The 14,435-nt window shown below is 40.6% G+C and overlaps 1 protein-coding gene across 4 annotated transcripts in view; it reads left to right on the forward strand.

Moving 5' to 3' along the window:
* The window catches only part of LOC124428587 (mushroom body large-type Kenyon cell-specific protein 1), a 32,097-nt gene that overhangs the window by 8,324 nt on the left and 9,338 nt on the right, over nt 1–14,435 (forward strand). Inside the window, exons 2-10 of one of the 4 annotated variants that reach the window (XM_046972828.1) lie at nt 6,613–7,717; nt 7,876–8,226; nt 8,506–8,745; nt 8,870–8,949; nt 10,473–10,875; nt 11,999–12,043; nt 13,044–13,284; nt 13,363–14,302; nt 14,402–14,435. The exon at nt 14,402–14,435 is cut by the window's right edge and continues 9,338 nt beyond it. In XM_046972828.1, the coding sequence (XP_046828784.1) occupies nt 6,613–7,717; nt 7,876–8,226; nt 8,506–8,745; nt 8,870–8,949; nt 10,473–10,875; nt 11,999–12,043; nt 13,044–13,284; nt 13,363–14,302; nt 14,402–14,435 (3,439 nt within the window). The remainder of the gene's footprint in view (nt 1–6,612; nt 7,718–7,875; nt 8,227–8,505; nt 8,746–8,869; nt 8,950–10,472; nt 10,876–11,998; nt 12,044–13,043; nt 13,285–13,362; nt 14,303–14,401) is intronic. The other 3 variants (XM_046972825.1, XM_046972826.1, XM_046972829.1) reach the window with 3 other exon arrangements.

Raw genomic sequence — 14,435 nt, forward strand, 5'->3', positions numbered from 1 at the left:
GCACACATATATCTTTTTCTTCCCTCGCGTGCTCTTTCCCCTTCAACGACCATAAAGAAGGTAGAAGAAGAAGAAGTCGTCCCCTTTCATTCTATCGTTGAATTCGTCTTTTTATAATCTACGATTGTAATCTTTCGATAAAGTTTATAAAAAAGTATATTGATATTTTTGAAGTTTCAATAATAGCAACCTTGAACAAAATTTCATATTAATTCAAATATTGAAATTTTTATTAATGAATTCTTTTTACATAGAAAGATCTTCGAATGAAAATATTTCGATCGTTTATTTGTTATCTCTCCACCCCCCCCCCCTCTTTTTATATTCCTTCTTTTCTATTCTTTCTAAGAAATTTCTTATTTTTCTAAAATGAACTTTGAATCGTCGAATTTCTTCTGCTTCACAAATAATTTATAGCCAAGTATTGCCAATCATTATATTTCTATAATCACGTATTGACAAGTAGAAAAGAAATTTGTTTTTTTGAGAGAAAAAAAAAAGAAAAAAAAAAAAAGATAAAAAGAAATCGTGCAATTATTCGATAGAATTGGTTTAATGGTAGAAACGAAGGAGAGTTCTGCGCACGCGAATGAGCGAGCGAGTTTTGGACAAAGGATAGCCTTGTGCGCAGAAGCAGCGCATAAGCGAAGCCGCGCGTCGGGCCGACGGCCCCACCATATAGACGACCACCCATTTCCTAACCTTCTACTCTCGTCTAAACCGGATTGCCATTGGTCGAAACGGGCCGACCGATTAGAGGAGAACCGAGGGACCATGGGAATAGGAGTCTTTCTCTCTCTCTCTCTCTCTCTTTTCAGAACGCGTAGCGTCTCGCACGCACGGACACGAACGAGTCAGAGAGAGAGAAAGAGAGAGAGAGAGAAAGAGAGAAAGAAAGATAGAGAGAGAGAGAGAGAGAGAGAGAGAGAGAAAGAAAGATAGATATAGAGAGAAGTGGGGGTAAAGTTAGCTCACTCTCGCATCTAAAATTGCGCTACGGCCATTGGTCGATGGGGCCCCGAGGCCATTCGATTTAGAATTGAAGAATGGTGCCGCTGTATCCTCGAGGACGATGGTGGAAAGTTCGAGTTCCTCTATCCCTCTTTTTCATATGTTCTCTCTCTCTCGCTCTCTGTCTCTCGTTTTTCTTATATATGTCTATTCTTCTTCTTTTTCTTTTCCTTCTTATGTACGTCTATTCTTCTCTCATTCTCTCTCTCTCTCTCTGTCTCTCTCTTTCTCTTTCTCTTTTTCTCTTTTTCTCTTTCTCTCTTTTTCCATTCTTTTGTCCCTCGTCGAACAGCATTGAGAGCATCGCGCCTTTTCGTGTCTCTGTCTAATCGCTGCTACTAGTAACTACAACCGCGTGCTACTTCTCTTTAAGGCGCTCCGAAAATTTGAAAGGTAACAAAAGAAGAATCTTTGTCTTGCTTTCTTTTTTTTTATTTTTCTTTTCTGTTTTTTTTTCTTTTTTTTTTTTTTTTATCACAGCTTGTATTCCTTTTTCGTGTGAAAAAGGAAATTTGCTTTTTTAAATGATTAGAAAAAAGAAAAAACAAATACTTGATAGTCGTCATGTATGTAATATCTCTATTTATTTATATTTAAATTTAAAACAATTATTAAAGTTCTTTTTTTTTTAACATTATTCTAACGCGTTATTACGTGAGATATTTAATTAGAGAATAAATTTCATTATAATAGCTCTTCTCTCATTGCATTCGTGTTCCCTTTTTTACGTTTCGTTGCTGTTGTTAATCTTTTTTTCTTCACCTTTCCTCTCCTTTCCTCTCTTTTCTTCTCTCCTAACGCGAAAAACCGTGTTGGAAAAAAAAAAAGAAAACGTACAAGAGAATGACGAGGCACGCGTACGATAATTTAGCGGTTCGTTTTGCAAAGCGCGGAGGAGAAACCGAGCTAGGATGCGTTAATTATCGACGTAAAACATGTCGTTGAAAATTCGTCGGGCTTTGTTCACAAGTAGAAAATGAAATCGTTATCGATCGTGAATGTCGGAGTTTTTCGAGAGTTTTACGTACTTATTGATTTTACGAACATATTGATTTTATTTTGTTATGAAAAGAAAAAGAAATTGCATATGAATATATATATATATATATATATATATATATATATTCATATATATATATATATATATATATATATATATATATATATGGGAGACGTTTCATCTAATTCGAGATAAAAATTAATTGTAGAAAATGTCTTTAATCCCGGGCGTGGCTATTCGTTCTATTTCTATTTCTTCCATGCTTCCTTCCTTCCTTCCTTCCTTCTCTGTTAAATGGTACGCGAGATAAGATTGCCGCCATTCGACAGCCCCTGCTTGGAATTTCATCGGAAGGCGCGCCTGCAGTCTAATTACTTCTAGAATCGATCAAGGACTCGGACTTTGCGCGCCTTGTGAATATCTAACGCCTCTTACGAGCCTGTTCTTTTTACTCTGCATTGAAATTCCTAACGATCGGATAATTGTTTCTTTTATTTTTTCCTTTTCGATAATCGAAGGAAATTTTTAAAATATAAATTTTGACAAATTTCTATAATAGATAAAATAAAAGTTTACACTCACTTTCATACATGAAAAAAAAAACTCAATGTTTTTTTTTTTTCATATATGAAAAAGAAAGAATTATATAATATAATACTATAGTAAACAATATTATATAATTGATCATGAACAAAACCTATTTACATATTGGCTACCGCTAAGATAAAACTGCGGTTTAGAGGGGCAAGAGAATTGTTTGTTTGTAGATAAAGTTAATGCTGTATAATTAATGTTTTTTTTCGTGTCTAAAAAAAAAGAAATTATATAATGTGAAGCTTATATTATAACTTATAGACAGTAAACATTATCCTTCGGTTATCAACTAATCATTTTGTGGCAAACAATTTTTACCAACATTTCATTGAACATCACATTTTTCACAGTAGAATTCTACTAATGTTCATTCAGTTCCAAAATTCACACTTATTTTAATCTAATAATAATGAATTCGATGTAAATCTTTCTCTCAAAAATATAATAATGACATAACCATCATTGCTATTTGTTGTTGGTCTCATCGTTTCATCCGTTTCGCATAACTTCGACGAATTTTTTTTTTTAAACAGAAAACATCGCTGAATCATAATCATTATAGAAACTTGAACGTCATTACGACCGAAGAATGGATAAATTTTATGTGAAACGTGATTTCGTCGAACCTCGAGTTCTCCCGGTTTAAGATTTTTCGTGATTCATCGCAAAAACCTTGAAGTTTGTACGGTTTTGCACGACTACGGCTAGAGAAGATTCTTGTCGCGCTGCGGTTCGGCTAATTGCAAGCGAATCGCACGCGTCCTCGTTTTCAAAGAAGACCGCTACGTTTTTTTTTCTCACCAATTTGCAATGACTATAGACCTTGTTAAATCTCACGAAGATCATCGATTATATTTCGATAAATAAATGATCTTAGGATAAAAGGAATTTTTTAAAGGCAATAAAATAAATAATAAATACAAATAAAATTTTTAAATAAGGAATATAAAAAGGAGGGATAAAATTAAAAAAAGTAGCTTAAAATAAAATGATACAACCGTTATATAATTTAATGAACATTTTAAAAAAGTTACAATCACCAGCCATTTTATTTCTTTCATTCTCATAAGAGCTTCTCTCTTCGAGTATGCGAATACCTAATTCTTTAGAAATCGATCGATGAAACTCGACTCGGCCAAGAAACGACGTTCGACGTTCGTCGTTGGATCCAGTTCGCGTTTCCGTAAAGTGCTATTATACCTGTATTTGATAAGCTGCGTGGAAGTAGAGCGTTTAAATAATGTCCTGCATGTCGGCGATGGGTCAGAGCGATGGGCGTCGCCATTCGTTCGAAACGTTCGACAAACAATAATAATTTATTCAGATGTTTTCCATGCGCGTTCGAACTCGAACACGTTAATTCGTCGTCGTCTTCGTCGTCTTCGTCTTCATCGTCTTGATCGTCGTCGTCGTCGTCGTCGTCGTCGTCGTCGTCGTCGTCATCATTGTCGTTGACGTTGACATTAAGAGAAGATATCGTTGACAATAAGAAATTGTGGACTTTTTCTTCATTTACTTTTGAGTACTTTATTGAAATACTTTCTTTTATTGTTATATATTGTATAAAATACTTAATTCTTGCAAAGCAAAAAATCATGCATTATATCTTCATTTATTTGTATAAATTATATAAAATATTTTATTGATACAAAATATGCAAAACAAATACAGATTCAATGATGCTAATCGTTTCGTATTATATCATTGATAATTTTTTCATAGATCATTGAAAATGATCGATCAATGACAATAATCAAGTTTAAAAAGCAATCATGATGACAATTATGTTTACAATATGGTATATAAATAAACTCATTATGCTTGGTTTGTGTCTTACATTTCTTCTTTAATTAGAGCTCGACGATTCCTCGATGTAGCTCGTTTAACCGCGATAAAAATTACATTCCGCGTATGTTTATTGCATTTTGAAAAGCGAACGATTTTCACAAGAAGTGCCGCTTGTAAACGTTATCGCTCAATTACGATAAACTAAACAGTCGGTGGACGCTAAATTATCTGTTGAGTATGCTCGTTCTAGTATTCGTAAATACTATTTTTACAATACATATATACTCTTGTTTTTCCTACAATAAAACAAGTCTATAACTAAACACACTCGTCGACACGATCCAAGTACGACATCAAATTTCGTCGTCTCGAATATCGTAACGATCAAACTTATTCGATTGAACTCGACGGAATATAAATCCATTTGATTTTAGTCGAATTAATAATTGAAAGATGAATATTAAATGAAAGAAATCACTTTGGGATCTATAAAAGAAAAAAAAAAAAAAAAGAAAAAAAAAAGAAAGAAAAAATTTATACAGATGGCAGCAATGTTTTTAAACGTAAGATCGATCGAGAGATCGACGGGAGATTTCCACGGTTGTTTCCGTACGTTTATCCTTTCGTCGGGGAGGCGTCAGTAATGTTTTACGTTGTATTGAGAAGAGAACGAGAGTTAAAGTGTGAGATAGAACGAGGTGGAGAGAAGCGAGAGAGGCAGAGGAAGCACAGGCTCGTCATCGAATAGGTCGAGGTCGCATTAAAGCTAGCGCGAAATAGAAAGCACGCTCGATTCGCAAGAAATTTACTAATGAAAGGCTCCTTGTTAGTCGGACTTTATTTCATACTTTTTCTTCCTTTTTATTTGCCATCATCGACCCTTTTATTCGCGTTGTCTCAAATTTAAGAATTAAATTTGATTGAATATTTTTATTTTTAATTGCTTTTTCACCTCTTTCTTTTTTTTTCTTTTAAACCTCTCACAATTAAAAATCATGCATAGGATTTCATTGACATTTCTTACTGGCCATTTGATTACATCTTTTAAGCCGATCGCGCGAATCATTTCTTTTTTTTTTTGTATTTACACGCATTTCAGAGGTTTTAGGGTTGGTAATAAAATCGAAGTTTACTACATTTGGAATGACTGCAACGAAGGGGTACCCGCCCTTAATGACTGCGAATGTTTCGTAGAGAGGGAATGAAAGCGTACGCACATGTGAGAGAGAGAGAGAGAGAGAGAGAGAGAGAGAAAGAGAGAGAGAGAGAGAGAGAGAAAGAGAGAGAGAGAGAGAGAGAGAGAGAGAGAGAAGGACAAAATCAATTTAGCGAGAAATAAAGGCGGCAGCCATGAAAAATCGCTTCGATCTGCACGTGCACGCGAGGAAGTTTTGTATGTGCGTAGATATGCGTGTGCACAGAGTCGCGTCACGAGGAAACGATGCGCACGCGCGTTTACGTATGCACGCGTCTCTCTTTCGATGCATATGGAGTGATGCGGATTTATACTTGAGTATTCGGAATCAAGCAAACTAGCGAGTAATACATGTAAGACGATACGTTGTCGCATTAATGGTAAACGTTTTACCAAGGAAACATTGATTAGATTTTGTTCGAGGACGAAAAGAAAGTGTTATTTAAAACTTTATCTACATTGATCTTAGAAAATGTAAATTACGATTAAAGAATTGTATGTAAAATTCATTGGGGGCTCAGATTCGAATTCCAATAAAACCATTGCCCGTATTTTCGTATTGTAAATACGATAATAATATAATATAAATTAATTGTCAGGTATTATATCTTGGAAGCTCTATGCCGCATTGATAAAGAGACCGAAGGCAAGAGGAAGTAACAAATATCGCGTCCTATTAAGGTCTCATAATGACAATTAAATAACCGTTATCATGGAGGCGAAAGCAACGCTGCAGTTTGTTGCTTTTCGACGTTTCAATCCTGGCAGCAGCATGACACGTCACGTCGCCGCGATAACGTCGCCGACTATTCGGTTTTTCGATAAGAGAGTCACTAAAAGAAAATATCCGCTATCGGCCTCTTGACTCTTTCTCTATCGGTATTTGTGGTGAACCATTAAAAGTGGTGTACGAATTTCTCCATACCTAATATTTTGGAATCTATTTTCTCGGTATCTTTGGGTGTCATTGATTTATTATAAGCAGGGCTAGAAATTAAGCAGCGCTCATCATTGTTTGATGTAGTTGCGGTGGTGTCGCAGGTCTGGAACGAGTAGCGGAGGAGTTGATGGGCCGTAGGAGATGGAAGCAATATCAGGACACCCTGTACAGCGGCACGCGCATCAGCGAATCAACGACGACGACGACGACAGCGGCACAGCCCCTCCATCGGCTTTACCCGGCGTTGTCACCGTCTTGCAATCCGGTGCTCGGGAATCTGGGCCAGATTGGGCCAGCTCACCTGCTTCATCCAACACCGTCGCCAACCGTTACGCCGGCAGGAGCTACGACGGTTCTTGCGACGGGTTTAGCGACGGGTCTGGCAACGGGGGTGACGACGGGGGTAGCGACGGGGGTCGCTACGGGGGTGGCAGGAGTGCCTGGGAGCTTGGTTGCTGCCACGGCTACGACGGCCACCGTCGTACCCACGGTCGGTCACCTCAAACAGGACGTCTCTTCTCTTCAGAGGCATCACCCTCAAAATCATCATCATCATCGACATCCTCACTCTCATCTCCATACGCCGTCCTTGCTGGCCCAGGATCAGCTTTATCAGCAAAAGCAACAGCAGCAGCAGCAAGAAGAATCCAGACGTTTGAGACCGGAGGAAATAAAGATCGAAGCGGACGAAGAAGAGTCCGTAGAAGTCAGTGGTGGTGGTGGTGGTGGTGGTATCGTCGTACGAGAGAACGCGAGGACAGCGGATTTGGCGACGAGTACGACCTCGACGCAAACGACGAATACGGGTACTGTGACGACGACGTCGACGACGACGACAACGACGGCAACGACGACCACAACCACGACCACGACGAGTACGTCGACGACAACGTGCGTCGCGACGTCAACTACATCGGTTGCATCGACGAATCTGCTCTCGTCGAGACGACGGCGTCGAACGAAAAGACAAAACGACGGAGAGGAAGCCGACGCCGAGGAAGAGGAGGAAGGAGAGGAGGAGGAAGGAAACGAGGAGGAGGATTCGAGGACGCGAGAGGAACCGGAAAAACGGTTGAAACTCGACGAGGACGTCGATAGGTCCGTCAGTCCTCACAGAACGGATATAGAACGAACGTCTCGCAATCTTTCGGCTACCAACGGCACGGACGACAACGCGGAAGGGACCAAGGTACTGTATCAAATACATATTTACTCTACCTATAATCGTTCATTCATTTATGAGCTAATCGTCCGGTTTAAAAACTAGATCAATATTATTGAAATATTTGATATAGACGCGAAGTAAATTTGTATTTTGATGATTCGTTTTTTTTTTATCAAATGCAGGAACGGACAGGAGAGCTCGCGTTGGAACGGATACCAGTGACGCAAGCTTTACTGAGAGTAAAAAAAGAAGAGGAGTTACAGGAGGTGCCAGGTTTAGGAATCGAAAGGACGACGACACCGGCATCCGATTCGGAAGGGACCAGAAGAGTCGGAGGAGGTGCCGGAGGTGGTGGTGGTGGTGGTGGTTGTGGTGTTATTTCAAACGAGGCTGAAATCACGACGAAAACTATCGTTCCGCCGTTTCTTCTAGCGAGTCGACGTACAAGTCCACCGCCGGAAGATTGGAAGCCTCTCGACAAGTGTTACTTCTGCCTAGATGGCAAGCTGCCCCACGACGATCAAGCGCCGCTCGTAAGTAACCACTTTGATATCATACCTTTCTTAGATATCTCGTTCGTCGAATCGAAAGTCCTTCTCCTCGCGAAGATTTACTTTCATATCGCGATACGAAAAAGCGATGGACGTCTTTGCCAATAACTTTCTCAGCTAGCCAGCTAGGCTATCTTCTCTCAATCCACTTTGATCGCTTTGACGTTACTACTCGGGATTTATAAAAGATTCAGAAAGACGACTTCTTAGAAATTCATCGAGAAATACAATACATATAAATGATCCGTTCGATGTCCTCAGAGTCCACAGAGCGACAGCAGCAGTAGTTCGCGATCGGTGGAGTCACCGATGTCGGTCCAAGTCGACCCAATGGCGGCGTCCGTCGTCGCGGCCGCTCTCAGCGGTACTTACCCGACTTTATTGCCTCAGTGGTGCTTACCACCAAGAGAGGCACCTCTCGTCGGGGTACAGGCTCATCAGGACAGTGCCACGTCGGTCGATCAACCACTCGATCTCTCGGCGAAACCGAAAAATTCTCAGGTGAGAGCCGTACCCCGCTCGAGTTTTCTTTCATCTTTCTTTTTTCTTCTTTTTTTTTTCTTTCTTTCTTTTTTTTTGTCCGATCCATCATCTAGATTATTGATTCTTGTTTCTTTCGTTACAGGATAACAACATATCTCCCCTGGAACAACAGAAAATACCTCTGCGGATGCCCACGGGTATCGACTCCAAGAGCATCTTCAAGTAAGTCACTTTAAAGGAATTCACTCTGAGAGCGTTCGTTCACCGATATCCGTTGAGATTCTCGTGAAAGAAAGGGAGAAGTGGGGAGAGGAGGGTCGGTAAAAGAATAGTAACATGAGAGAACAAGAGAGAAAAGGAGGGAAAGCGACTCGACTCAAAGCCGTACGTTGCCCTCGTGTTTTCGCTCTTTTCCCCCGCGGAACATTTTGCGCGTCAAATTTTTATCGTCTTCTATTATTAGTTCAGTCGCAATCTGCACCTCACCCGACACATCGAGAAAGCGTAAAGTACTACCTCGTTTATGTCGCGTATGCCACATAGAAAGAGAGAGAGAGAGAGAGAGAGAGAGAGAGAGAGAGAGAGGGCAGAGAGAGAAACAGGGAGGAGAGAGGGAGCGAGAGAAAGAGCGAAAGAGGCACCCGGTCGCTTGACGACGCAATTAATGATAAGATAGCCCGTCGACGAAACTGTGACACGTCAAAATTAGACTTTACAGAGAGTAGTCTGAAAATACTTCTTTTTCGGTCAAACGTACGATATTTTTTGAGTCTAAAGAAAATATTAGGAAAACGCAAATATGTTTTACTAGGTGCATGTTAACATTAGATCCATGTAACATGTCAATTTGAGAGATTTCCGGTTTCAACAATTTGAAACTTTACTAAATCCGTAATATCTTATAGTCTTGATATTTTTCTCGTTAGTTATTCGAAGGCAATACTTCAGTCTAAGAATACATACAGGTATCATCAGAAATTCATATTTTGCCAATAAAAGTCATCTTTCGTCGCGAATCGGCAGAAAAGCTGTATCGAGTCACATTGCTTTCCAAGCCGGACGAAATACACTTTTATCTGTTTGCCCCGCTGTGCGACAACGAAGCAGCAGGTCGACGAACTCAGTACTACTGTTAAAGGGGCTCGAATCGTAGCGTCTCGTCATCTGCTTGTTGTTCCTCGCAGTTAATCTTATCTTATTGTTTCACGAGACATTCGATATTTGACGGGTGCCTCGGTCAAAATTGTCAAAATTTTTTACGAGTAAGGAGAAAAGACGTATGTACGAAGTTAACCGTCGTCGAGATAAATTCATTCGATTATAAGGAGAATTAACATTTTACAAATAAACACGTGTACGGGAATAAAGTATCACATGGTCGTTTAATACAAGTTAGGTATCTCAAGTTAAGTTACGGGATATCTAAGCACGTGGGAGAAGAAAGGATGGATAACTTAACGATTAATCTGATTACGAAAGCCAGCCGAACGGTTAGGTCACCCCGTAGTCTTGGCCCTGTTGCCGTAGGCAGATTGCAAACTTGTTTGATCCGATTCCCCTTCGCTCTCTCTCTCTCTCCCTCCTTCTCTCCCTCTTTAAATCCTAGTTACATAATCGTCGGAAATGAACCGTCACTGAGTAGAATTCACGTTGAAAGGATGATAGAAACTCGAATGTTAGAAAGATCGATAGGTTCTTATCCTCGAAAGAGCAAGGTCTATAGACGACGTGGTGTTCCGTTTCAGCTCGTGTTACCGCGCGAAACCGCGTATTGCCGTGCCGGTGACGGCAGCAGCGGCGGCTGTAGCGGCGGCAGCAGTGGTGGGTGCAGGGGGTAGTGTCAGCCGGAAGACTTACACCGAGGAGGAACTACAGGCCGCCCTAAGGGACATCCAGAGTGGAAAACTCGGCACGCGAAGGGCAGCCGTGATTTATGGGATACCACGAAGTACCCTACGCAACAAGGTCTACAAGCTTGCGATGGAGCGCGAAAGGGATGCGTCCCTCTCTAGCACCCATTCACACCCTCACGAGTCCGGCGCCCCAGCCACCACCACCACCACCATCACCACCACCACCACCATCACCACTACAACACCACCAAATACGACCCAAAACGCGACCACTCCGCCCCCGCAAGTGGATGAGGTAGGTTTTGGGGACAGAAATCGAGTAAGAAGCATTATTCGGATTGATGGATGTTTGTGAGAGAATGATTGAAATGGAAAGAGAGGTCGAGACAATCTCTAATATATCAAACGAATGTCTGGGAATTTGCATTATTTTTTTTTTTATCATACTCATGAAACGTTTAATTAGTTATTCATCGAAGAACGATGAGATGATTTAATTAGAATTTTTTTATAATTCTAGTTTCTTTCTTAGAATTTTTACTTTTAAGTGAGTTTACCTTTGCGAGTACCTTTGGTTTATTATCCTCCTTTAAAAGCCTTCTCTCCACTGAGAGAATACGATACCTTGTAGAACGCAAATTGACACATTGACTTGACTTAGGTTCTTACGGATATTGCTAGGAAATCGGCTGGAAGAAAATTCGGTTCATGACCTCGTCGAATCCCTATGATCTCGAATAGAGTTTATTGTACGATGACTAATTATTTCGGTTTTGTTTTTAGGAACGTACGTAAGAAATTTATTTTCGATGTTTGTGCATGACGGGACTTTTTAATACTTTTCATCGTAATCTATCTCTATCCTTATCGATCCAAACATTTTTGTAAATATGATCAAAATTCAGAGATCAAAGGATCAGCACAGATTGCACGATATAGCACCATTAAATACACCCAATCAATATCGTTATATTTCTTTTTCCCTGAAAGTCATTTTTTGTTGATTCGGAAAATTTGACTCGGCTTAACGAAAGACTGGAAATAAAGAAATACGTGAGAGTATGAAAGAGCTTTTGTTAAGTTTTGCGTACGGTTTATTAATATTTGATAGTAAGCGTGGTTTTGGTTAGGAAGAACGAACGAGCTTCCCCAAAACATACCTCTTGCACGGCGATCGTAAAAATCGCTCGTTTCTTACAAATGAAAAAAAAAAAAATTTTTTTTTTCCATTTGCATTCGATTATCGATTATTCGCATAGCTTGTTAATACGATTAACGATTTGATCTTCAACGCATATGAATTTTTGAGAAAAAAATATAATAGATCTGTGCGATTCTTCACCGGTCGCCGTGACGCTCGGTAGTGTCCAATGTTTTCTGCATGGGCTGTTTAACTTTGTTTATCTCACTATTTGTAGTTTAACGCGCGGCCACTCGGCGTTCGCGAGGTTGCAAGGCTCGAGGTAAGTTTTTGGGAAGATCTTTTTGTCTACGAGAAGGGAACTGGCTAAATGGAACAAATTACGAAGCTTTCTGCTCTGTGATCGTTCTTGTTTTTTTCCTTCTTTTTTTTTATTTTTTTTTTTTTTTGACGTATCAGATAACAAAATGAAAATGCATGTTAAAAGGGAACATTTTAATCTCTATGACCACATCCTTCTATATCGAATCAGTCGTATTTAGAACGATCTATTATTTTCCAGCCATATCCAGCTAATTTCATAATTACTGAATCATTCTGATATCATATAAATTCAATTCTATTCAATTATTCCCGATTATGTTTAACTGCATGTGATAGATAATAATTTTGAGAAGGTAAGTCTCGATCCTTCTCACTATTTGATCCTTTTAATAAATTTTCATCGATGCATGATTGTTTGCAATAGAAGCTCGTTCATTTTCTTACAAAAAAAAAAAAAAAAAAAATTGATCTTTCATAGAATCGAAAAATGATTATCTTTGAATACGCTTTGCTAGTGCATTGAGACAAACGTTTATTCATTGATAGTTCCTGCATGACGCTTAGCTACTTTGCATTTAATAAAACAATAATAGTATCCTTACATAGACATTCAGATACTGATACAAAATACAAAAACAAAACATGTACACGAAACACGTAAGCATACCTCTCGACGAAGTACGTTCGAATCTTTAAAAGAAAACTCTATGAGATGTAAAACGTAAATTATTCCAATACGATTTCTAAGATAGAGAGAGAAAGAAAAGAGAAAGAAAATGGGGTTGGGGATGGGAATGGGGTGAGAGAAAGAAAGAAGGAGAGTGAGAGAGAGAGAGAGAGAGAGAGAGAAAGAGAGAGACTGTGAGACTGTGAGACTGAGAGACTGAGAGAGCAAGCATACTACTTTCCTCGAGAGGGGATTTTACTCCAGGCACAAATTTCTTTTCTCCATTGACAAGAAAGATCCAGGAAAAATATTAAAGCGAACGTTTCAACAGGTGGACGAGAAGGAACTATCGGGAGCAGAAGAGGAAAAAGAGGTCGAGAAGGCACTCCTGAAACCTTTGTTGTCGTTGGAAGACCTAGTAAGGTTTTCCGCGCTCGAAGGTAGCGGTGGAGATTCCCTGAGGACTCTGCTTCAGCGAGGACAGGATGCGGGTCAGGAATGGCCAGGTTTGGAGCATGCAAACATCGGTCCGTACATTCAAAAAATGTTGGCTGCGGCAGCACCGTTCAAAGGTAAAACAAATGTTGGCCTAAGTCTACCAAAGAGTTTAGATACGATTTCGGGTAATTTCGTTGGTAATTCGTTATTAGGAATAGAAACACAAGACTACCGCATTCCGGAGGTGATGAGGAGGTTAATGAGCGAGGATAAGAGATTAAGTAAGAGCGTGAACGGAGATCAAGGACAGGCACAGCATCAGCAACAACAACAACTTCAACATCATCAGCATCATCATCATTCGGTATCGGCGGTAGGACATCAACAAAGTGGCCCACAAACGAGTGTGCAATCGGTGACGCAACAGCAAACGCATCAACATCTTCGGACACCGATGACCAACGATGATTTTAATCCGAGCATCGAGGAAGAGGCGAGCGATAGTGCTCAAGGCAGAGCAATATTGAAGATTCCGTCCTACAAGCCAGCGAGTACGCCAAGTTGTTCGAGCAACAAGAACGGCGAACCGACGTCGGCTGCTTTCGCTCAGGGATTCGCGGCAACGGCTTCGAGTCCGAATCTTCTGGAACGTGCTAGCCCAGCGTTCTCGGGGACGAGCAGCCCGACGAACTCCCTGGTCGGCAAGGCGGTGCCTGTTAATTTTCGTGACGTCATCGCGAAGAGTATCAGCGTCAAGTTCCAAGAAGGTCAACAGGCAGGTGTTACAGGTGGATTAGCGGCTTGTCAAGCGAGTACAGTGGTACAACCGCAGCAACCGATGATGCCCGAGCCGAGTCCATTCAAAAGGGGCCGTTATACGCCACCTCAACCAGCGCCACCTGTTCAGCAAGCTCAACAGAATAAGCCGCAAAGTCAGGAGGCCAACAAGCCGAAACCCGGTACTGGTGGTAAAGGAACTAGACCAAAACGCGGAAAGTATAGAAATTACGATAGAGATAGTCTCGTCGAAGCCGTGCGTGCGGTTCAACGAGGCGAGATGAGCGTTCATCGAGCTGGTAGCTACTATGGCGTGCCGCATTCCACCCTCGAGTACAAAGTTAAAGAACGCCACCTCATGAGGCCACGCAAGAGGTAATCTTACAGATAAATTTATACGCGCTTGCATACGAGTCTTGCTTGCGTTCCTCTAGCCGAAATTCCTTCCTCTCCCTCTCTATCTATCACTTGTAGGGACCAGAAGCAACCGGACGACAAGACGAAAGAT

This window comes from Vespa crabro, chromosome 13 (genome assembly GCF_910589235.1).
Source record: "Vespa crabro chromosome 13, iyVesCrab1.2, whole genome shotgun sequence".
Lineage (NCBI taxonomy): Eukaryota > Metazoa > Arthropoda > Insecta > Hymenoptera > Vespidae > Vespa > Vespa crabro.